This window comes from Cervus canadensis, chromosome 4, assembly GCF_019320065.1.
Source record: "Cervus canadensis isolate Bull #8, Minnesota chromosome 4, ASM1932006v1, whole genome shotgun sequence".
Classification (NCBI taxonomy): domain Eukaryota; kingdom Metazoa; phylum Chordata; class Mammalia; order Artiodactyla; family Cervidae; genus Cervus; species Cervus canadensis.
In genome coordinates, this window is record NC_057389.1 from 95,304,229 (window position 1) to 95,325,063 (window position 20,835).

Sequence of the window (20,835 nt, forward strand, 5' to 3'; positions counted from 1 at the left end):
AGCCTGGTGGGCTATAGTCTGTGGCATCACAAAGAATCGGACAGGACTGAAGCAACTTAGCACAGTGAGAACAAACACACCCCCAACTACACACAATATGGGTGAATCACAGGAGCATGCTGTTGAGTGAAAAAAGCAAATCATAAGAGAGTCCCACCATTATGAATTCATTTGTATAAAAGTACAAAGCAGGCAAAATAAACACTGTGTTCTTTAGGGATATAAACATAATGAGAATGGTAGGACAAAATTCTAGGATGTTGTTACCTTGACAGGGAATAAAGACAATGGGATCGTCAATAATATTGACAATATTTTTATTCTTATACAAGGCATATATGTGTGCTAAGTCCACATGTATGTGCTAAGTTGACTCCAACCTCAGCACATCATCTGAATAGAATGCACGAAAGAATTCAAGTGAGAACTGCCCAGCTGAATCCAGCCAACTCTTAGGATTGTAAGAGAGTAATACAAAATCTATTTCTGCTTTATTGACTACACCAAAGCCTTCGACTGTGCGGATCACAATAAACTGTGGAAAATTCTGAAAGAGATGGGAATACCAGACCACCTGACCTGCCTCTTGAGAAACCTGTATGCAGGTCAGGAAGCAACAGTTAGAACTGGACATGGAACAACAGACTGGTTCCAAATAGGAAAAGGAGTACGTCAAGGCTGTATATTGTCACCCTGCTTATTTAACTTTTATGCAGAGTACATCATAAGAAATGCTGGGCTGGAAGAAGCACAAGCTGGAATCAAGATTGCTGGGAGAAACATCAATAACCTCAGCTATGCAGATGACACCACCCTTATGGCAGAGAGTGAAGAACTAAAAAGCCTCTTGGTGAAAGTGAAAGAGGAGAGTGAAAAAGTTGGCTTAAGCTTAATATTCAGAAAACTAAGATCATGGCATCTGGTCCCATCACCTCATGGGAAATAGATGGGGAGACAGTGGAAACAGTGTCAGACTTTATTTTTTTGGGCTCCAAAATCACTACAGATGGTGACTGCAACCATGAAAATTAAAAGACACTTACTCCTTGGGAGGAAAGTTATGACCAACCTAGATAGCACATTAAAGAGCAGAGACATTACTTGGCCAACAAAGGTCCGTCTCATCAAGGCTATGGTTTTTCCAGTGGTCATGTATGGATATGAGAGTTGGACTGTGAAGAAAGGTGAGCGCCGAAAAATTGATGCTTTTGAACTGTGGTGTTGGAGAAGACTCTTGAGAGTCCCTTGGACTGCAAGGAGATCCAACCAGTCCATCTTAAAGAAGATCAGTCCTGGGTGTTCATTGGAAGGACTGATGCTGAAGCTGAAACTCCAGTACTTTGGCCACCTCATGCGAAGAGCTGACTCATTGGAAAAGACCCTGATGCTGGGAAAGATTGAGGGCAGGAGGAGAAGGGAACGACAGAGGATGAGATGGCTGGATGGCATCGCTGACTCGATGGGCATGAGTTTGAGTAAACTCCGGGAGTTGGTGATGGACAGGGAGGCCTGGCGTGCTGCAATTCATGGGGTCACAAAGAGTCAGACAAGACTGAGCGACTGAACTGAACTGAATACAAAATGACTAGGACTTCCCTGGTGGTCTAGTAGTTAAGAATCTGCCATGTAATGCAGAAGACACGGGTTCCATCCCTGGCCTGGGAGGATCCCATGGGACTTGGAGCAACCAAGCTTGTGCACCACAGCTATTGAGTCAGTGCTCTAGATCCCAAGAACTGAAACTCCCAAGCTCTCATGCCTCAACTACTGAAGCCCTTTCACCTTAGAGCCTGTGCTCAATAACAAGAAAAGCCACCATGATGAGAAGCCCGTGCACTGCAACTAGAGAGTAGCTCCCATTTGCCACAACTAGGGAAAAACCTGCACACCAACAGAGATATGTATATGTATATATGAATCCACCTTGCAATGCAAGGGACGAGAGTTCAATGCCTGGTTAGGGAACTAAGATCCCACATGCTGTGGAGCAACTAAGGCTGCGTGCCACAACTACTGAAGTCCACCTGCTCTGGAGCTCACATGCCACAACCAGAGAGTCCATGTGCTACAACGAAAGATCCTGCATGATGTAGCGATGAAGAGCCTGTGTGCCACAACTAAGACCCGACCCAGTCAAATAAATACATAAGTATATTAAAAAATGATTAAACAATTATTGTAATTTTACACCACTGGGTTTGGTGTTGTTTATTATACAACAATGGATAACTGATACAAGATCTCTTCCACTGGGGTAGGTGGGGCTCTGGAAAGGGGATGAGGGGGACTCCTGTCTGGTTTCCTTCATCCTGCTGAAGAAGGTCACTGTCTTCCCTTCTCGCCTCCATCCCAATACCCAATCCATGAGCATCACCCATCACCTTTGCATATGATCATTTTTCTCTTTCTATTGCTATTATCTGAATTCAAGGCACCATCACCTCCCTCTCTAGCCTCTCTGAGGCCATTCTTGCTCTTAATCCCCTAAACTATCCTCTATACAGCAACCATAATGACCTGCCCCCCAACTCTTTAAAAACTTTTTATTTTGGAATACTTTTTGATTTACAGATGACTTGTCCTACAGGCTGTGCTTGGGTCCCCCTGAAATTCAAAGGTTGAAGCCCTAAACCCCAGTTTGATGGTATTAGGAGATGGGGGTCTTTGGGAAATAATTAGGTCAGGCAGGTGGAATGGGATTAGTGCCCTTATAGGTAAAAGAACCTGCTTGACAACACAGGAGATGTAAGAGATGTGAGTTTGATCCCTGGTTCAGGAAAATCCTCTGGAGGAGGGTATGGCAATCACCTCCAGCATTCTTGCCTGGAGAATCCCATGGACAGAGGGGCCTGGCGGACTAGAGTCCATAGGGAGCAAAGAGTCACACACAAGTGAGGCGACTTGGTACCGCACAGCGCATAGTGCCCTTAGAAGGGAACGTTCAAGATCTCTGCCTCTTTCTTCCTCATCTCTGTTTCTATCTCTATGTCTCTCTCTCTGCCGTGTGAGGGTACAGCAAGGAGATGCTGTCCACAATAAGGAAAGTGGGCCCTCACCAAATACCAGATCTGCCAGAACCTAGATCTTCGATTTCTCAGCCTTCAGGACTGTGAGAAATAAATGTTTGTTGCAAACCCACCCAGTCTATAGTATTTTTTCTATAGCAGCTTGACCAGACTATAATCTGCAAAGGTGGTTGGTACAAAGAATTCTTGTCTACCCTCCACCCAACTGCCCCAAATTTTAATATACTGCCTAACCAGGCATATTTGTCACAACTAAGAGATTAACTAATGTTGGTATAACACTATTTACTAAACTACAGACATAATGTCAGTTTCCCCAGGTTTTACTATGATGTCCTTTTGTGGTTCAGGATCACAGCTAACACTTCATTTGGATATCACATCATCTTCTTAGACTCCTTTAAACTGTGCCAGTTCCTTGGTCATGCTTTCTCATGACCTTGACACTTTTGAAGTATACCGGTTAGGACTTTTGTAGAAGGTCCTGTCCCTCCCTTTGGGACAATCACCTGATGTTTTCTCATTAGATGGAGGTTATAGGTTTTGGAGGATACCAGACAAGTGCAAGGGTCCTCACGTCACATCAAGTGCCCATGACATGCACACAACTTATCACTATGATGATAAACTTGACCACTTGACTGAGGTGTTATCTGGAAAGTTTCTTCACTGCCAGACTACATTTTCCCTTTCCATTCTTTTTTTCTAAAAGTGAATCACTAGGGACTTCCCTGGTGGTCCAGAGGTTAAGAATCTGTCTTGCAAAGCAGGGGACACTGGTTTGATCTCTGGTGGGGGAACTAAGATCCCACATGCCATGAGGCATCTAAGCTCACCAGCTGCAACTACTGAGCCTGTGCACTCTGGAATCTATGCACCACAACTAGACTGTGTGCTGCAACCAACAAAAGATCTCCCATGATGCAACTAAGACCTGATACAGCCACGTAAATAAATAAGCCCTGTCATATTCATTGAGCATAGTAGGTGCTCAGTAAGTATTTATTGAATAAGTGAAGACAGAGGTTGGAAGAATATGAAAGCCAGATCCATTCTATTCTTCTCTAATTATGGTCATAACATTCAGGCATCTGAGGTGTATATGTGCCAGGGGTTCAGGAGCAGTACACTGTAAGCCTCAGTTTCACCACGTTTAAAATGAAGATAATAAAACGATCCATCTCCAAAACGGCTTTGAAAATTAAATAAGCTAAAGCACAGGAAGATGATACTCATATCTGACATTAAACAACTGCTATTACTATTATCTATAAAATTGGCCTAACAGCGATTTACTACATAGGATTCTAAGTGCAGAACTGTTTCTGCTAAGTGTAAAGTACTATATAAGTAATTAATGTTGTTGTTATTATCATCATCATGATCTGGTCAGGCCGCCCGCCAGTCCATCTGAATTTTTTTTTTTTTCTCATGCCCCTCTGCACCGTGGGATCTTAGTCCCTGGATCAGGGATGGAACCCATACCTACTGCAGTTGAAGCCATGAGGAAGTCCTGAAACCACTGGACCGTCAGGGAAGTCCTGAAAGATGTTTTAATCAATTTCATCCTTTTATTTTGTAAATCCCTTTCCTCAGCACGGCCGGTAGCCCTAGGATGTTTGCCAGGCCCCGCTGCACCCGGACTGGGCGCGGATATCCTTGGGCTGGGGATTATGACCCTTCTGGACCACAGGCGCCCATCGCCCCGCCCACAGGCCAGGACCGCCTGGATCTCCATGGAAACCCACCAGCCACAAGGGGGCGTGACGCCCTGGAGACGGATAGGGTCCTCTGCCTATTGGGTCAAAGTCATATCAGCGAGGGGCGCAAATGGGGCCTCTGACGGGTGCGTCCTTGCGGGAAGGCGGGAATACGGCGACGGGCCGGCGGGACTGTACCGTCTCTACCAATCAAGGGTCGAGGTGGCAGTGATGGACAGGCGTAGCGGGAAAAAGCCCAGAGTGCGGGCGTTCACCCAACCCGCGGGCCGCAGTGTCGAGCAACGGCCAATGAAGAGGCGGCGGGGGTGGGGCGAAGAGGCCGGTTGCTCCGGAAGTGGAGGGAGGGGGTGAAAATGGCGCCCAGCTCGAAATCGGAGCGGAACAGCGGGGCCGGGAGCGGCGGCGGCGGCCCCGGGGGCGCCGGGGGAAAGCGGGCAGCGGGGCGGCGGCGGGAGCACGTCCTCAAGCAGCTGGAGCGGGTCAAGGTGAGGCCTGGAGTCTCGGAGGAGCGCGTCGGAGGGAAGGGAGGAGGGACGAGGGAGGCGGTGGGGAGGGAGGGCGTTCGCGGGGTGAGGGGTTGGGGGCGGAGCCCCGGGGGAGGGGGCTTGGAGGAAGGGGGTTGGGCGGGGCCCCGGGGAGAGAGCTTAGATTGGGGGGGCTGCGGCGGGAGTTTGGATGGAGGGAGTTGGGGGCGGGGTCCCTGGGAGGGGGCTTGGATGGACGGGCTGGGGGCGGGGTCCCGAGGACGAGCTTGGATGAAGGGGGCCTTAGAGGCCGCTGGAGGAGTGAGGAGGAAGGGGGCGACGCAGGGTCAGACTCGTTTTTCAAAACCCTGCTCCCACGGCCCCTCCGTTTTGGAGCCTTACCGCCCCCTTGGCACAGTCTCTGCTACCGGCTTTGGGATTCCTCCGCCTGGGGTTCCTCTCTCTGTCCAGCTCTGACCACAGGAGAGCTGGGAGTTCCTGTAACTGCCTCCCCCATTGAATGGGAGGGAGCTCCCTGGAGAGGGCCTGATCTTCAGCTACCTGAGGAAGGCTCTGTCTCCTCATGAGACCAAACTCTCAGCGTGCTGGGATCTTTTTCTCCATCGGGTTGCCAGCTCTGGGAGGGCAAGCGTGTAAATCTACTGTCAGGTCAGCAGCAACTGGGGCAGGTCTGTGTCTCCGTGGGTCAGGAGTTGTGCCGTCTTCTCCATCAGGCTGGGAACTCTGTGAGGGCAGGGCTGTGTCTTCTCCTTTTGACTAGAGCTCCTGGAGCCGGGACAGTCCCCACCCTCAGCCTGATTGCTCCCTGGGTTGGGCTGTGGCTCCGCCCTTAGCTTGGAAGCTCGGTGAACGGGGACTGTGTCTCCCGGTCAGCCTGGGCCTCACTGACAGGGATATTCCACTCTGGGATCTCCTCGAGGGCTGGGCTGCATCTCCCCCATTAGACTGGGTAACAGGATCCGAGGTGCTCTGATTCCTTAGTGCTCAACTTGGGCCTGTCTCCCGCCCAAACCTTCCTTGAAGTTTTGGGATGAGGGAGTCAGTTGGAAGGTGGCTGTTAATTGAGAAGGGGGGGGTCGGGCAGGAGTTGGACCATCACTGGTCAGGTTTACCCTTCTGTCTGCCTCAACAGACAGGCCCCCAGGGACCTAAGCGCCCCGTGTATAGGCTGGTGGGTTGGGAACAGGTGAGTGGAGTTGGTCAAGCCCCCATCTCAGCCTCCTTGGTGGTCCTCGATGTCCAGAGCTCACTGTGCCTTCAGGTAGCCTTCAGGAAGACAGCTAGGTGGCCAGTGTGGGCCAGGGGTGACTGGGGGAGGCAATGCCAGTGATAGTTCTCACAGCCTGGGGGCTTACGCAAGAGGAATGTGTGAAAATGTCAGTCACTCAGTCGTGTCCATGGACTGTAGCCTGCCAGGCTCCTCTGTCCATGGAATTCTCCAGGCAAGAATACTGGAATGGGTGGCCATTCCCTTCTCCAGGGGATCTTCCTGACCCAGAGATCGAACCATGTCTCTTACATCTCCTGCGTTTACAGGCAGGTTCTTTACCATCTGAGCCACCAGGGATACCGCAGGCAAGAGGAACCCTTAGGCTGTGGAGTTGGGAGGGTGGCATGGGGCCCTGGTGGAGAGACAGGCTCAAGCCATTCACACCTTCCAGAGCTTGGGCCACCCTGGACCGTTATGGTTGGTAGGAAGTAGGCCTATGTGGCTGGGCTGGACCCCAGAGATGTTGCTCTGCCTTGGGTGAGGGGGCTGGGGGTGCTGCAGGCTGCTTCTGCCATGTGGTGTCTCAAGAGCTCTGGCTGACCCTTCCCCAGATCAGTGGGCAGCTCTCTCCTCGCCTCTTCCGGAAGCTGCCACCCAGGGTCTGCGTCTCTCTCAAGAACATTGTGGATGAAGACTTCCTCTACGCAGGGTGAGGCGGGGGCCAGGCAGGGGTTGGCGGGGTGGGGCGGCTGGCCGGCCCTGACCTGGCCGTTGGCCCCTCCCTGCCATCCCCACAGACACATCTTCCTGGGCTTTTCCAAGTGCGGCCGTTATGTTCTCTCCTACACGAGCAGCAGTGGGGACGACGACTTCTCTTTCTACATCTACCACCTGTACTGGTGGGAGTTCAACGTGCACAGCAAGCTCAAGCTGGTAGGGCCAGGCTGGGCGCTGGGCACCTCCCTTCTGACCACATGACCCCACTCTGAGCCTCAGGTTCCATGGCCACAGATTGGAGATAGTGTACTCGCGGGTCCATTGTCAGGACTCCCAAGTGTTAGGTCGAACTGTAGGAAATGGCCATCTTCAGAGCCAAAAGTGGGAATGGCAGGATTTCCTATGGTCTGATGGCTTAGGGCAGGAGGGATCCATTAGGTCTGTTAGGCAGGCTGCCATGCCTGGTTTCGCCCTGACCTTGACTCCTCAAATGTCCCACCCCGGGAGGTGAGTGCCGTTACCCCAGTTTCCACATGAGTTCAGAGAGGTCATCCGGTCTCAGGGTGGGTCAGGCTTGGAGCCTATGGGTCTGGCTGCATCCTATCCTAGGCCTGGCCTCCCTGTGTCCCCCACATGTGAGGGGAAATTCTTATGAGCCTCCTCAGCGTGTTCTCAGGGTGGCAGAGCGGGGTGTGGGGTGAAGGCCGCTTGGGGCTCCGTGGCCCAAGACTGCTGGCAGCTGCTGCCTCGGGTTGGCCCCGGCCCACTCAGACCCCACCCCCATGAGAACCTGCTGCTCAGGTCCGCCAGGTGCGGCTCTTCCAGGACGAGGAGATCTACAGTGACCTGTACCTGACTGTGTGTGAGTGGCCCAGTGACGCCTCCAAAGTCATTGTCTTCGGCTTCAAGTGAGACTTGGGGATAGGGTGGTGGGGAGGGGGTGGGGGCGGGCGCCCAGGCCAGGCTCTGAGGCTCCACCGGCCCCCAGCACCCGCTCAGCCAACGGCATGCTCATGAACATGATGGTGATGAGCGACGAGAACCACCGGGACATCTACATCAGCACCGTGGCCGTGCCGCCGCCGGGCCGCTGTGCCGCCTGCCGGGACGCCAGCCGCGCCCACCCAGGTGAGGGGCTGGGGCCTGGGGCGCCGGGTGGCCTGCTTCCCTGCCCCGCGGCCGCAGCTGAGCCCGCGTGGCCTGTGTCGCTGCAGGTGACCCGAGCGCGCAGTGCCTGCGGCATGGCTTCATGCTGCACACCAAGTACCAGGTGGTCTACCCCTTCCCCACTTTCCAGCCCGCCTTCCAGCTCAAGAAGGACCAGGTGGTGCTGCTCAACACCAGCTACTCTCTGGTGGCCTGCGCCGTCTCGGTGCACTCGGCAGGTGGGTTCCTGGGTCTGCCGACAGGCCCTGCGAACGCGCTCCTGGCCTCGGGGCCCTGTGACCCAGTGACTTGGCCAAGCAGCCCCTTGAGGTCGGCGCCATCACTACCCCGCCTCACAGATGAGGTGATGGAGACCCCGGAGAGGTGAAGTCCCTGGTTCAGGAAGTGGCACTGTGGGCTCCCAACCCAGCCACCCTGCCCCCTCACCCCCGCCCCAGCACTGCCTACTGGAACTTTCCATGGGGCTAAGAGGGTCCACAGCTGGGGTATCTGCTACAGCTGCCACCAGTAGCCACTTGACAGTGGGTCATGTGACCAAGGAACTGAGTTGTTAAATTTAATTTTAGTGATGTCGAGTTCAAATCGTCACATGTGGTCAGCCACTGTCTACCATGCTGGACAGTGCAGTGCGTCCTTCTAGTCAGAAAGAGGAAGGTCGATTAAAAACTTAAGGGAGTGGTTAGTGCGCAGAGGACCACCTTACGGATTTGACTGTTGCTGACATGGGGCAGGGGGGCCACTGGCACTCCTGCTGTCCCAGGGCCTTATGGCAACAGAGGGTCCCTGTGGCCCAGCAGCAGCCCTGCGCCTAAGCATTTCCGAGGCTTTAGTGGTGGCAGCTGGGGCCTGCCTGGCATTTGGGAAGGTAGGACTGGGTGGTTACCTCTCCCGGATCAGCAGGGAGTGCCCCAGCATGCCTGTCTGTGGAGAGTGTGCCTTAAAGACATGTTCACGTGCAAAAGAAACACAAGAAGATCTGTAACCTGCTACTGATGCCATTTATATATGAGTTTAGAATGTGTTCCAATTATGTCAGAACCCAGTCCAATAAAGATGACCACTGGGACTTCCCCAGTGGTCCAGTGGTTAGGAGGCCACATTTTCACTGCGAGGGCCCAGGTTCAGTCCCTGGCTGGGGAGGACCTAAGATCCTGCAGACTGAGTATCATGGCCAAAAAAAAAGATACCAACTACCTGCATTTAAAGTGACTGCCCCTGGGGAGGCAGGGGAGTGGACATGAGAAGCGGATTCTATGTATGTGCTCATGTGTGTGCTCAGTCGTTTCAGTCATGTACAACTGGGACCCCATGGACTGCAGCCCGCCAGGCTCCTCTGTCCGTGGGGATTCTCCAGGCAAGAGTACTGGAGTGGGTTGCCATTTCCTCCTCTAGGTGATCCCCAACCCAGGGACTGAACCCGGGTCTCCTGCATTGGCAGGTGGGTTCTTTACCTCTGAGTCACTGGGGAAGCCATGTATGTGTTATGTATGTATATATAACAGAGCCCTCAGACCAGCAAGGGCCGGTGTGCCTTGTCCTTAAGCTCTTCCAGGGGCCTCCCGCCGCTGCCCTGGCCACCTGTACCAGAGCGGGCAAGGCTCTGCTTTCTCGCCAAACTATGATCCCCCAACAAGCTAGGCCTGGACGGGGCGGCTGCCCCCCACCCCATTAGGAAGGACCGCATGGGACAGGATGCAGCCGTGCACACACGGCCCAGGTGAGGGGCATTGTCAGCGGTGTCTGACACTCCTCTCACCCTAGGAGGGTATCTACACAGAGGGGGAGTTTTGATGTGAACATTTTCCTCTCATCTCCCTCCTCTCCAGAAGACATGCCGCCGCCCTGGCAGACAGGAGTTTGTTGGCATACTTGTATTATCTCTCCGTGTGACCTTGGCCAAGTTTCTCTGAGCCTTGGCCCCGAGTCTCTGAACTGAGAGGGGAGCTCCCCTTTACAAGGGCTGCTTATAGGGGCCCAGTGGAGCAGGGCAGGCAGAGCCCAGGGCCCGGCGGTGGTGCTGCTTGGTGGATGCTTGGCTTCTCCACACAGATTCTCCATAGGGAGATCTGGCCCCCAGTCAGGTGGAGTCACAGAGAGGCCTGGGATCTGGCCAGGCTGTGCCTGTGTGGGTCTGTGTCGAGTTGAAAAGGACAGAAGACAGTGTGGTAAACTGTCAAACTTCTGTGGCTTATTTATTTGACCATGTGGGGTCAAATAAAGCCCTTCACTGCTGTGCAGGCTTTTCTCTAGGTGTGGAGAGCTGGGACTGCTCTCTCGTTGTGGTGCATGGGCTTCTCACTGGGGTGGCTTCTCTTGTAGAGCAGAGCCTCTCGTGTGGGCTTCAGTAATTGTGGCTCAAGAGCCCAGGTTCAGTTGTGGCGCGTAGGCTTAGTTGCTCCTGGGCATGTGAGATCGTCCCAGATCAGGGATCGAACCCATGTCTCCTACATTGGCAGGTGGATTCTTTACCACTGAGCTACCAGGGAAGCCCTTATGTAGCTTTTTTCTTCTGTCATCATCATAGACTCCCAGCTCCCCAGTTCAGTTCAGCCACTCAGTCGTGTCCAACTCTTTGTGACCCCATGGACTGCAGCATGCCAGGCTTCCCTGTCCAGCAACTCCCAGAGTTCGCTCAAACTCATGTCCATCGAGTCGGTGATGCCATCCAACCATCTCATCCTCTGTCATTCCCTTCTTTTTCTGCCTTCAATCTTTGCCAGCTTCAGGGTCTTTTCTAATGAATCAGTTCTTCAAATCAGGTGGCCACAGTATTGAAGTTTCAGCTTCAGCATTAATCCTTCCAATGAATATTCAGGACTGATTTCCTTTAGGATGGACTGGTTTGATCTTGCAGTCCAAGGGACTCTCAGGAGTCTTCTCCAGCACCAAAATCTTTAGTTTTTCAGCGTTCAGCTTTTTTTATCGTCCAGCTGTCACATCCATGCATGACTGCTGTTATCCATACATGTCAGCTCCCAAGGGCAGGGAATTTTCTCTTGTTCACGCCTGTGTCCTCAATATGGGGCACACAGCAGATGCTTAAGAGGAAGGTTTGAATGAACATGCATGTGTGTAAGTCCTTTTTCCATTTTGGTTGTTCTGGACTGGTCTCCTCTTGGATTTCTAAGATCCACGCCCCCCCCCCCCACCCCCGGGTTATGAGGGAGCTCAGGAGAGCATCCTGACCTAAACTCATTTATTGACTTCTTCTACCTCCCTCACTATTTTTATGTTCCAGGAGATAGCAGCTTCTGCCAGATCCTATACGACCACACCACCTACCCCCCGGCCCCTCCCAGCCCCCCTGGACCCCAGAGCCCAGAGTTGCCCCCTGTTCTCCCCAGCCTCTGCCCTGAAGCAGCCCCAGCCTGGCCCTCTGGGACCCCCGATCCCTCGCCTGCCATTGCCAAAGCCAAGGAGTTTGTGGCTGACATCTTCCGCCGGGCCAAAGAGGCCAAGGGTGGGACCTCGGAGGAAGTCCGGCCACCCCCCTGCCCAGGGCCCTCAGGCAGCCGCTGCCGCCTGCCCTCTGAGCCCCTTGGCCCAGGTGGGGAGGCGGTGCCCCGGGACAGCCCCCCTGCAGCAGAGGCGCCCGCTCCGGAGCCTGGATATGTCAACTACACCAAGCTCTATTACGTGCTGGGGTCCGGTGAGGGGACGGAGCCAGAGGATGGTGAGCGGGGAGCCCCTCTGGTGGGCAGGGCCCCAAGCGTGGGAGGCTGGCCTTGAGAGCCTCTAGGCCTCCCACCGCCATTCCTACCCCCATGTCCTGCCCCCTCAGAGTTCGAGGATGACAAGATCTCCCTGCCCTTCGTGGTGACTGATCTCCGAGGTCGCAACCTGCGGCCCATGCGTGAGCAGGCCGCCGTCCAGGTGGGTGTGGGTGGTGGGCAGGCCGAGGGGCAGCTCCTGGGGCACCTCCTGGGATGGCAGTGAGCGCAGTTCTCCCCCTGCCCTTGTCCACAGGGCCAGTACCTGACAGTCGAGCAGCTCACACTGGACTTCGAGTATGTCATCAACGAGGTGATCCGCCATGACGCCACTTGGGGTCACCAGTTCTGTTCCTTTAGCGACTATGATATTGTCATCCTGGAGGTGGGTCCAGGTGTTGGGCAGGACAGCCCAGGGCCTCCCCTGCTCTTGGTGGCACTCTCAGTAGCTGTCACTGTCCACCCTCCCCACCCCCCAGGTCTGCCCAGAAACCAACCAGGTCCTCATTAACATTGGCCTGCTGCTCCTGGCGTTCCCATCCCCCACCGAGGAAGGCCAGCTCCGGTGAGTGGGCAAGGACCCGCCCTCACCCTTGCCCAGCAGGGTCCTGCTGTCATGATACCTCGATGTGGGGAGGTGGCATATGATAAAACTCCCCTTGACCCCCCAAAGCTTGGATGGGCTATTCCATTACTGCTCCAAAGATAAAAGCCCCTTAGGGTAGCCTGGGTTCAAGCTCAGGGGCCCTGTAGTCCCCCACTTTCTCTTGTGCTCACCAGCTTTCCCTCCTGTAGACCAAAGACCTACCACACCAGTCTCAAGGTGGCATGGGACCTCAACACGGGCATCTTTGTGACAGTCAGCGTGGGCGACCTCACTGAGGTCAAAGGACAGACGAGGTGAGGCAGGGTCGGGGGCAGGGGTGGGTTGGGCCCAGGGCTGGGAGTCGCTCATACCCTCCTCCTCAGCGGCAGCGTCTGGAGCTCATATCGCAAGAGCTGTGTGGACATGGTCATGAAGTGGCTGGTGCCCGAGAGTAGCGGCCGATACGTCAACAGGATGACCAACGAGGCCCTGCACAAAGGTGGGGCGCTGACCTGACGACAGTTTAGGACTGAGGTCCTGGTCCTGGGGCTGGGCGGGGCCTGGAGTGGGCGCTAATTGCTAAATGTTGCTGAATGAAGGAGCCCATTGGCTGAGCAGCGGCATGGAGGTGAAGGTGAGGGCAGCCCAGGCCAGGGCCAGGGCGCCATTTCAGATGTGGCACCTGGCAGCATTCAGCAGACATTGAGTGGCTGGAGGCCCGAGGCAGAGATAACTTGGACCTGCCTTGCTAGAGCCTTCTGGGCCACCATCAGGTCAGGGAAAGAAGCCTCTCCTGCAGACTGGGCCGGCTCGAGGTTCCAAGGCCTTGTCCACACCTTCCCCTGCAGGGTGCTCACTGAAAGTTCTGGCCGACAGCGAGCGATACACGTGGATTGTGCTGTGAGGGCCCGGCCGCCCTGGACACTGACTCCAACTACCTCCGCGGCCTGGGAGCTGGCCGCCTTCCTGGTAGCCGCCGGCCGGCCGGCCGACCAACCAACCGACCAACCGATGACCGGCACTAGTGTTAGGCTGCGGGAAGGGGGCTGGGCCGGGCAGCCCCTGGTGGCCTGAGAGTCTGGACGCTTCTTATTTATGCCTATTTAAGTGGGGAAGGGGCAGAGGGAAGACAGCCCTCTGTCCCACCTGCCTTGAGCGCCCGCCTTCACCCTAAGCTGGGCGCGGGCCCTCGTTCCTTGAGAGTTCGCCCCTTTCCTCAGCTACAGGTGTGGACATGGCCCCCCACACACAGCCCAGGGAGGCCAGATGGATCCCAGACCCCTGCCCCGACCACCCTCCGTCTCCCCCATCTGAGGTGGAGAACCTAGTGGCCGTCACACCTCCCCCTCCTGGCCCTGTTGTTCCTCTTCACATAATAAATGTTTTATTTCTGAACCTCACCAGTTCCCTTCACTGCCTGCTACTCAGGAGCTTGGGGTCCAGCTGGCCCCCCTCCAGCCCCCAGGCTCCCACCAAAGCCCGGCAAGTCAGCAGTAGCCAAATATGACAGTGGAATTTATTGTGTTTTAAGAAAGACTACAAAAAGATAGAAAACAGCTCGGCACACTAGACTACCACACGCGTGGACACTTTCACCGCCAGGAGAAGGGAGGCCCAGAGGAGTGGGAGAGGGAGTGGGCAAACCACTCCCAAAAGCTGTAGCACGCGGAGCACACAAAATAGTGATTTTTATACAATAGGTCAGGTTTTTTTTTTTTTTTCGCTTTTTGCCATAAACATCTATCTCACAGGTTGAAAACACTGAGAAAACCGGAACAGATAAGGCCATGATGGTTGGAAAAAAACCCAACAAGTTACCGACTCCGCTCACAAATCGCACAATAGTCATGTGGGGGGTGGGGAGGGGCAGAGGTCCCACACACGGAGGAGAAGCACGGTCTCCAGGAGCGGAGGTGGGGGTTGAGTAGGAGCGTGGAGATTCCATTACAAACCAGCGGCAAGGGGGCTTAGGGGCTTGGATACGAGCAAGCGGAGCACCCAGCCCCGGCCGGGGCAGGCGTGGGCACTTCCGGGCCCGCTGCCTGCAGCAGGCCCCTCTGGGCTTATCGCCCGGCCCAGCCTGCTGCTCTTTGGAAGCCAGAGATGGTGCCCCTTCTGCCCTACCCCCCTGTCCAGGCTGGGCAGTGCCCCCCTCTGGGGCTGTGGGGCACGGGAGGGTCCAGCGCTGGAGAAGATGCGACACCCACGGCTTTAATTGCACTTATACCAAGGAGGGGGAAGCGGTGGGGTTACTGAGGGAGGGGTCCCGGGGCTGCTGCTGCCGACAGTGGTGGGTCCCCAGGTGATGCCCACCTGCGCCCACCCGGGGCTCAGGGCTGGGCCCAGGACAGGCTGTGCAAAGCCAGCGAGCTGAATAAGTTAACAGTTCTGCAAGGTAGGGGGCCTGCCTGCCTGCCCCCTGGGGTGGTGGGGGTGGGGCTGGGGGAGGGAGGGAGAGAGATGATGCAGCCTTTGGGGCCAAGGGGCCAAGCTGGCTGCCCCAGGGGGCACCTGGGCACTGTGGCGGGTTCCTTAAGGCACGTCTTTTGTGTCAGTGTTTGCAGCTGCGGCTCCGCCCGGCCCTGTGATTGTGCGGGCCCCATGGGGGGGGGGGCAGGGACCCCCCCCAGCCTTCCCTGTCTTGGAGGCCCCCTCCTGGCCCTGGCCGAAGCTGGAGCGGTGACAGCGAAGCCACAGAAGCTGTGAAGGACCCTGGCGAGGAGGGGCGGTGGGGGAGGGCGGGCGGTGAGGGGCGGGGAAGGCCGCGGGTTTAGCTGGAGGGCAGTGCCTGCACGAAGAGGCCGCGCGCGTCTGTCCGCGCCAGCTTGGCCGGTGGCTCCAGAGCCTCGGGGCCCAGCGCAGGCGACTCGCTGCCGGCCGCGAGAGAGATGTCCTGCGGCAGCTCATCCTCGCTCTCCTCTTCTTCCTCCTCCTCCTCGTCTGGGGCACACGGACCGGGCCTGGCTCAGCGCGGGGCGGCCGCGCCACCAGGCCCCCACGTGGCGCCCCGACTGGCGCCTCCTCCATCCCAGCCCCCCTGTACCGACCTCCGGACTCAGGTCCTGGCTTTACCTACCTTTGTCCGGGTCCAGGGGGTTCAGAGAAGTGGCCAGATTGGCGAACTGGAAGGTGGGGAGAGGAATAGGGGTGAGGGTCCCGCCCAGGAGCGCCCCGCCCCGTGCCCTCAGCGTCCCGCTGCGCGCACCTCGCCCATGACGGCGATGGGGGTCTCGCCCTTGGCCTGGGCCACACGATGTTCGATCAGGTAGTACATGTACTCATCGTAGAGCAGCCTGATGAGATGGAAGGAGCCGAAGCTGGCGGCGCTGCGCAGGGTCAGGTCCCGGATCACCATAGAGCTGGAGGCGGCGACAGACAGGAGACCCTCAGGCCAAGACCCACCTCTCGCCCCACTTCCCTTCCATAAGAACCAGGCTTGAGCAAACGCAGCGACCACCACCCAGCCCCGAACAAGTTTCCCCGGGGCGTCCATCAGAGAGGGGGGAGGGCCCTAGACCCACACACCTCCAACAGAGTCCTGGCCTTCTTAAAAGGCATCCAAGTCCCTCAAGGAGGCGGGGCTTTATCTGGCCCCACCCTCCTCGAAGAGGCGGGGCCATCTCTGGCCCCTTTCTGCCCTGCCTCCAAAACGAGCACTTCCCGCCCAGCCGGGGCGCACCTGTAGAATGACCACTTGAGGAGGAAGAGCTTGGCTGCCTTGGGGAAGCCGGTGCTGCCCTGGTAGGGCTTGAGCACCTGGCTCACGACGCCATCCAGCCAAGCCGCCCACTGCTCCAGTGAGTTTTGCTGCTGCAGCGTCACTTTGAAGTCCTGCTCCAGTCGCTGCACCACGCGATCCTCGCAGCGGCACACCCACGAAGCCTGCTCCTGGGACAGAGCAGGAAGGTGGGTGCCCGCGAATCAGTCGCCGCCCCCGGGGCCCGCCGCGCCTGGCCACCCCGCGCTCATCATCGCCTGCCCCGCCGGCGCTCACCTGCACGTTGGCGAAGTCCACGCGGTTGAGATCGCTCAGCATCTGGTTGATCTGCGCGGTGTTCTGCAGCACAGCGCGCGCCGCCTGTGCCAAGTGGTTGAGCGACGTGTAGCGACGCAGGGTCTGCGCGAAGGCGCCGGCCGCTGCCACCTGTAGGGCCCGGGGCTTGTGGCTTTCTTGGAATTCATCCCTGCCCCCGCCCACTCAGGTCCCTTCCCCCATCCACAGTGACCTCTCTGAGCCTGTTTCTTTCTCCGAAAAGGGAGAAAAAACCTTGTTGCTTTTGCTGGGAGATTAAAAGGATCAGGATTTTTAAACTTTGGATCATCAGCCACACAAATAATGCGTCCAAAAGAAAAAATAAAATCAGTGTATCTGAGCACTATTATTTTTCATCAAAGCACACAAGAAGACATGGGAGGGCACTGCCCAGAAAGGGCACCGCTTCCATAACCACCTGCTTCATTCTGTTTGGATTATTATTCCCTTGAATGTCAGCTCCCGGAGGGCTGGAGTTTTGTCCATCTTGGTCACTGCTGTGCTCCCAGTACTTAGAACCAGGCCAAGCACACAGCAGGTGCTCAGTAAATGTGTGTAATAAATGAATACATAAGTCTTGCCAGTTCCAAAGGACTCCCCCTGGATCCAGCTTCTAGTTTCTCCACAGACCAAGCCCAGCCCTCCGTCCAGCAGACCCCAGGGGTCATTTTTCAGACATCCAGTCTTATTAGCATTTTCAGGACTTTAAAAGCTTTTTTTTTCTTTCCTTCTTTTTTCCTTTTGCTCAAGAGCAAGCCCATCCCATCTGTTTCCAAATATCTTGGTAGTTAGTGAATGTGCAGCACTGAGGAAGGGGGCCGTTATTCTGTTTCCTTATAGGTGTCTTTTTTTTTTAAAGATTTTATCTCTTTCTGAACATCTAAAGCACTTTCTGCTGAAGCTCTCTGAAGAGAACTACCTCAAGTTTGCATTTGGTTTTTATTTTTTTTAAGATGATGTGTTGCATACAGAAATACCACAAACGGGTTGTGTGTCAGAAGTGGGCACCTGAGGAAGCTGGCTTGTAAAGACAACACCCAGAGCTCACTCTGAGGGGACAAACACAGAGACGCATCTTATTGTCTTGGTCAGGCAGAGGCAGCTGAGGCCCGCTGCCCCCCCAAGCAGGAGGGAGGACCCGAAGCTGTGGGCCCAAGCTGGCCCCTCCGCCCCCCACCTCACACCCTCACCTTCACCCGCAGCATCTCCTCGGGGATGTTCACCATGGCGTGGGTGAGCCAGCTCTCCAGGCTCTTGGCAAAGTTCCGGATCGCTTGGGTCAAGGCACCTGGGGGCGGTAGGAGGGCTGGTGGGGACTCGGGGGGAGGTGGGGCACGGGGAGCGGGGGCGGGGCGGGGCGGAGGCGGGCACTCACTGGGGATGGGCCGCAGCACATCCGGGATGAGGATCTCCACCAGGCCCTGGTACAGCACGTTGTCACAGTGCTTGGTCCACTGCAGCACGGGCTCGAACTTGGAGAGGAGCACCAGGCTGGCCTTGGGCAGCCGCTTCTCAGCCTCATCGTGCCTGTGGGCACCCACCCGGCCCGGGGTGTTACGAGGCTGTTCCACAGACCTGCACCCAGGGTCAGAAGAGTACAGCACCCTCACCCCACCCTGGGCTCAGGCAGGTACCCTCTGCCTCCTGAAGACCCCCGGGGTCAGGCTGATACAGGCCTCACTGCCCCCAGGGTCAGAGAGGGATCTCAACATCCTGCATGTGGGGACCCAGGCACCTAGCCACTGCAGGGAGGGAATGGCTCGGTGGGGCCCGCCATCCCACACACGGAGCATCAGGTTGGTACCCAGGCACACTCTGGAGGCGGGCCCCACAAACTGCGGGGGTCAGAGAGGCTGGCTCCTGCATGGTCTAGCCACCCCAGCCTTGAGGGCAGACTCGCAAGGTGCCCAACTTCCTCCCTTCCTCCCCGGGGCACTCACACAGCCAGCGGCGGCGCCTCGCTGGGCTGGCTCAGGTTGTACCTCCAGAAGGTTTTCCAGAGTGTTTCCACCAGTGTGAACTGCAGGTTCACCATGACATCGACGATGGCCTGTTGGGGAGGCCAGATGCTCGAGGGGGCCGGGCGGCAGCATGGTGCACCCTCACCCCCGCCGCTGCCCAGGTGCCCTACCTCACAGTGTTCCCGGTATAGGACCTGGAAGGCCTTGATGTCCCCAGGTCCGATGCCCTCGGGCAGCACTTTGCCCTGGAGATCAAGCTCTGAGAAGTCAGGGAGGCTTCTCGAGGCATCTGGGGGGCAGAGGAGACACCGTGAGCCCCTTCCAGCCTCATCCTGGGATCCTGTTAAGTTGGCACCACTTGGCTACCAAGCTCCCCCATGACCAGTTTGGGGTGATGAGGTTCAAGAAAGGCAACTGAACCATCTGCTGGCTCTCTGGGGGCTGCACAGCCTGCCCTGGGCCCCACCCCAGAGTGCGGGGAGCCCTCACCCAGAAACTGCTGGTACTGCTGGACCTGGGCGCTGATGTCCGAGAGTCCAGTGGCCTGCTGTGGCCCCACGGCCACGCCGTTGGTCATGCCCTCCATCTTCTGGATGGGTTTCAGCCTGGAGGAAGGATGGGTAGGCAATGGGATGGGGAGTTAGGCTGCCACGTCCGTCCCTGCCTGCCAGCACCCAGCCAGCCCGCCCTCCTACCTCTGTTTTTGGGAGAAGGGTTGGCCCCGCATGGCCATGTGCTGCTGGTCCTCCATCAGCCGCAGCAGGGGCGAGCTGGCCTTGATGCGCAGGCCATAGTAGTGGTACTTGGAGTTGCCCCTGGGAGGGAGGCAGAGGGTGAGGGCTGGGCTGGGGGTGGCCCCCGATCATCCACTGGGAACTTTACATCGCACCCACGTTCTCTCTGCTAGGGGGGCAAACAGAGCCCGGGGGTGTGACCCATGTTCCACAGAGCTCGGGGTGCTGGGCTGGGGAAGCCATGGGGGCTATGGGGGCCAGGAGAGGCCCCCACCTGCAGACTGAGCTCTGTGAAGACAGGACCAAGTCTGGGGCAGGCACTTAGCAGGTCTTTGCTGACTGCTAGTCTCACAATTTGCCAGGCACTGTTCTGAGCACTGAGCACATGCGAATGCACGTGTTCCTCATCTCTCCCCCATGAAGGGTACTCCTAGCATGCTAGATTGATAGCTGAGGAAATGGAGGCACAGAGAGGTGAGGTACTCTGCCCAAGGTTCTACATGCATGCCTGCGTGAATGAGGTCACACTGAGGCCTGAACTGGGAGCTGGAACCAAGAGAAGAGCAGGGCTCAGCCCAGAAAGGTGTGGGGGGATCGCAAAGGAGAGGCAGAGAAGGGTGGGTTCACGGGAGGGCTCCTTGCTCCTTCCTCTGTGAATTCACTGACTCACAGGCCGTGATTAAGCAACGACTGTGTGCAGCCCCCACACTCTCAAGGGGTGTGCAATTTCAGCATCAGAAGACAGATCAGAAGTGAGAAGTAACATGAAAGGCATGCTGGATGGGTGCTCAGGAGGAAAAACTCAGTGGGGTGGATGCCAGAGAGGTAGGGAAAAGCTGAAGTTTAGGTTAGGAGGGCCAGGGGATATTTGAGTCAGGAGATGGGGAAAGGCACGGACAGTGCAAAGGCCCTGGGGCAGGAGCATGTGAGTGTCAGGAACTGTGACGAGGCCAGTGGGGCTGGAGAGTCGTGAAGGGACAAGGGGAGCGGAGGACCTCGGAAACAGGGTGAGGGCGGGCCTTGCGGCCACTGGGGGCTGTCAGGGGCAGGTGGCCCCACCTGGTGCCTAGGCGACGGGTGCGCAGGCCCATGAAGACGGAGCGGATGAGCTTGCCGAAGGAGGCGGCGTTGACGGGCTCCAGCTTCTGCTCCTGGCAGTGCAGCAGGTAGTGGCAGTACAGGGTGCTCCGCGGCAGGCTCACGCCCTCGGCCGTCTCGTAGTTGTCCAGGAGCCACTGGACCTGGGGCCCGAGGGGGACGGAAGAATCGGAAGAATGCTAAGAATGGCTTCCATTTCTCAAGTGCTCGTCGCTAAGTGCTCTATTTATTTCCAATTGTGATCCTGACAGCCATGCCGGAGAGGGTGTCATGTCACCCTTGCCCATGGGAACTAAATCCAGTGGAACTCTCTAGAACTGTGCTGTCCCAGGCCGTCACCACTAGCTGTGGAGAGCGGTTAAATGAATGTAGGCGGAATGGAAAAAG

At 56.5% G+C, this 20,835-nt stretch overlaps 2 protein-coding genes across 7 annotated transcripts in view; one reads left to right on the forward strand and one right to left on the reverse strand.

The window, feature by feature from the left end:
* The first annotated feature begins 5,057 nt into the window (after nucleotides 1–5,057).
* On the forward strand, nucleotides 5,058–14,022 carry DCAF15 (DDB1 and CUL4 associated factor 15). 2 transcript variants are annotated; one of them, XM_043466907.1, is made up of 13 exons: nucleotides 5,059–5,232; nucleotides 7,054–7,151; nucleotides 7,240–7,375; nucleotides 7,961–8,067; nucleotides 8,148–8,287; nucleotides 8,374–8,544; nucleotides 11,565–11,999; nucleotides 12,108–12,199; nucleotides 12,293–12,421; nucleotides 12,516–12,601; nucleotides 12,832–12,936; nucleotides 13,006–13,121; nucleotides 13,471–14,022. In XM_043466907.1, exons 1-13 carry the CDS (start codon nucleotides 5,101–5,103, stop codon nucleotides 13,524–13,526), a joined length of 1,803 nt encoding a protein of 600 aa, XP_043322842.1. In that variant the 5' UTR covers nucleotides 5,059–5,100; the 3' UTR covers nucleotides 13,527–14,022. The 2 variants fall into 2 exon arrangements, with proteins under 2 accessions (XP_043322843.1, XP_043322842.1); XM_043466908.1 differs by lacking the exon at nucleotides 8,374–8,544 and having other exon boundaries at nucleotides 5,058–5,232.
* A 102-nt stretch (nucleotides 14,023–14,124) lies between these two features.
* RFX1 (regulatory factor X1) overlaps nucleotides 14,125–20,835 on the reverse strand; it is a 33,511-nt gene continuing 26,800 nt past the window's right edge. For all 5 annotated transcript variants that reach the window (XM_043466899.1, XM_043466900.1, XM_043466897.1 and 2 more), the window contains 12 exons: nucleotides 20,410–20,591; nucleotides 19,312–19,431; nucleotides 19,106–19,221; nucleotides 18,787–18,905; nucleotides 18,596–18,705; nucleotides 18,031–18,182; nucleotides 17,846–17,943; nucleotides 16,617–16,766; nucleotides 16,302–16,510; nucleotides 15,828–15,981; nucleotides 15,699–15,744; nucleotides 14,125–15,562 (listed from right to left, as the gene is read on the reverse strand). In XM_043466899.1, the coding sequence (XP_043322834.1) occupies nucleotides 15,393–15,562; nucleotides 15,699–15,744; nucleotides 15,828–15,981; nucleotides 16,302–16,510; nucleotides 16,617–16,766; nucleotides 17,846–17,943; nucleotides 18,031–18,182; nucleotides 18,596–18,705; nucleotides 18,787–18,905; nucleotides 19,106–19,221; nucleotides 19,312–19,431; nucleotides 20,410–20,591 (1,626 nt within the window). In that variant the 3' untranslated portion in view covers nucleotides 14,125–15,392. The remainder of the gene's footprint in view (nucleotides 15,563–15,698; nucleotides 15,745–15,827; nucleotides 15,982–16,301; nucleotides 16,511–16,616; nucleotides 16,767–17,845; nucleotides 17,944–18,030; nucleotides 18,183–18,595; nucleotides 18,706–18,786; nucleotides 18,906–19,105; nucleotides 19,222–19,311; nucleotides 19,432–20,409; nucleotides 20,592–20,835) is intronic.

Excerpts from the sequence above, each read along its gene's own strand:
- DCAF15 (XM_043466907.1), top strand. The coding sequence starts at position 5,101 with ATGGCGCCCAGCTCGAAATCGGAGCGGAACAGCGGGGCCGGGAGCGGC. Across the intron at positions 5,233-7,053 it reads AGCAGCTGGAGCGGGTCAAG|ATCAGTGGGCAGCTCTCTCC; the intron begins GTGAGGCCTGGA and ends ACCCTTCCCCAG. Across the intron at positions 12,937-13,005 it reads GAGGTCAAAGGACAGACGAG|CGGCAGCGTCTGGAGCTCAT; the intron begins GTGAGGCAGGGT and ends CCTCCTCCTCAG.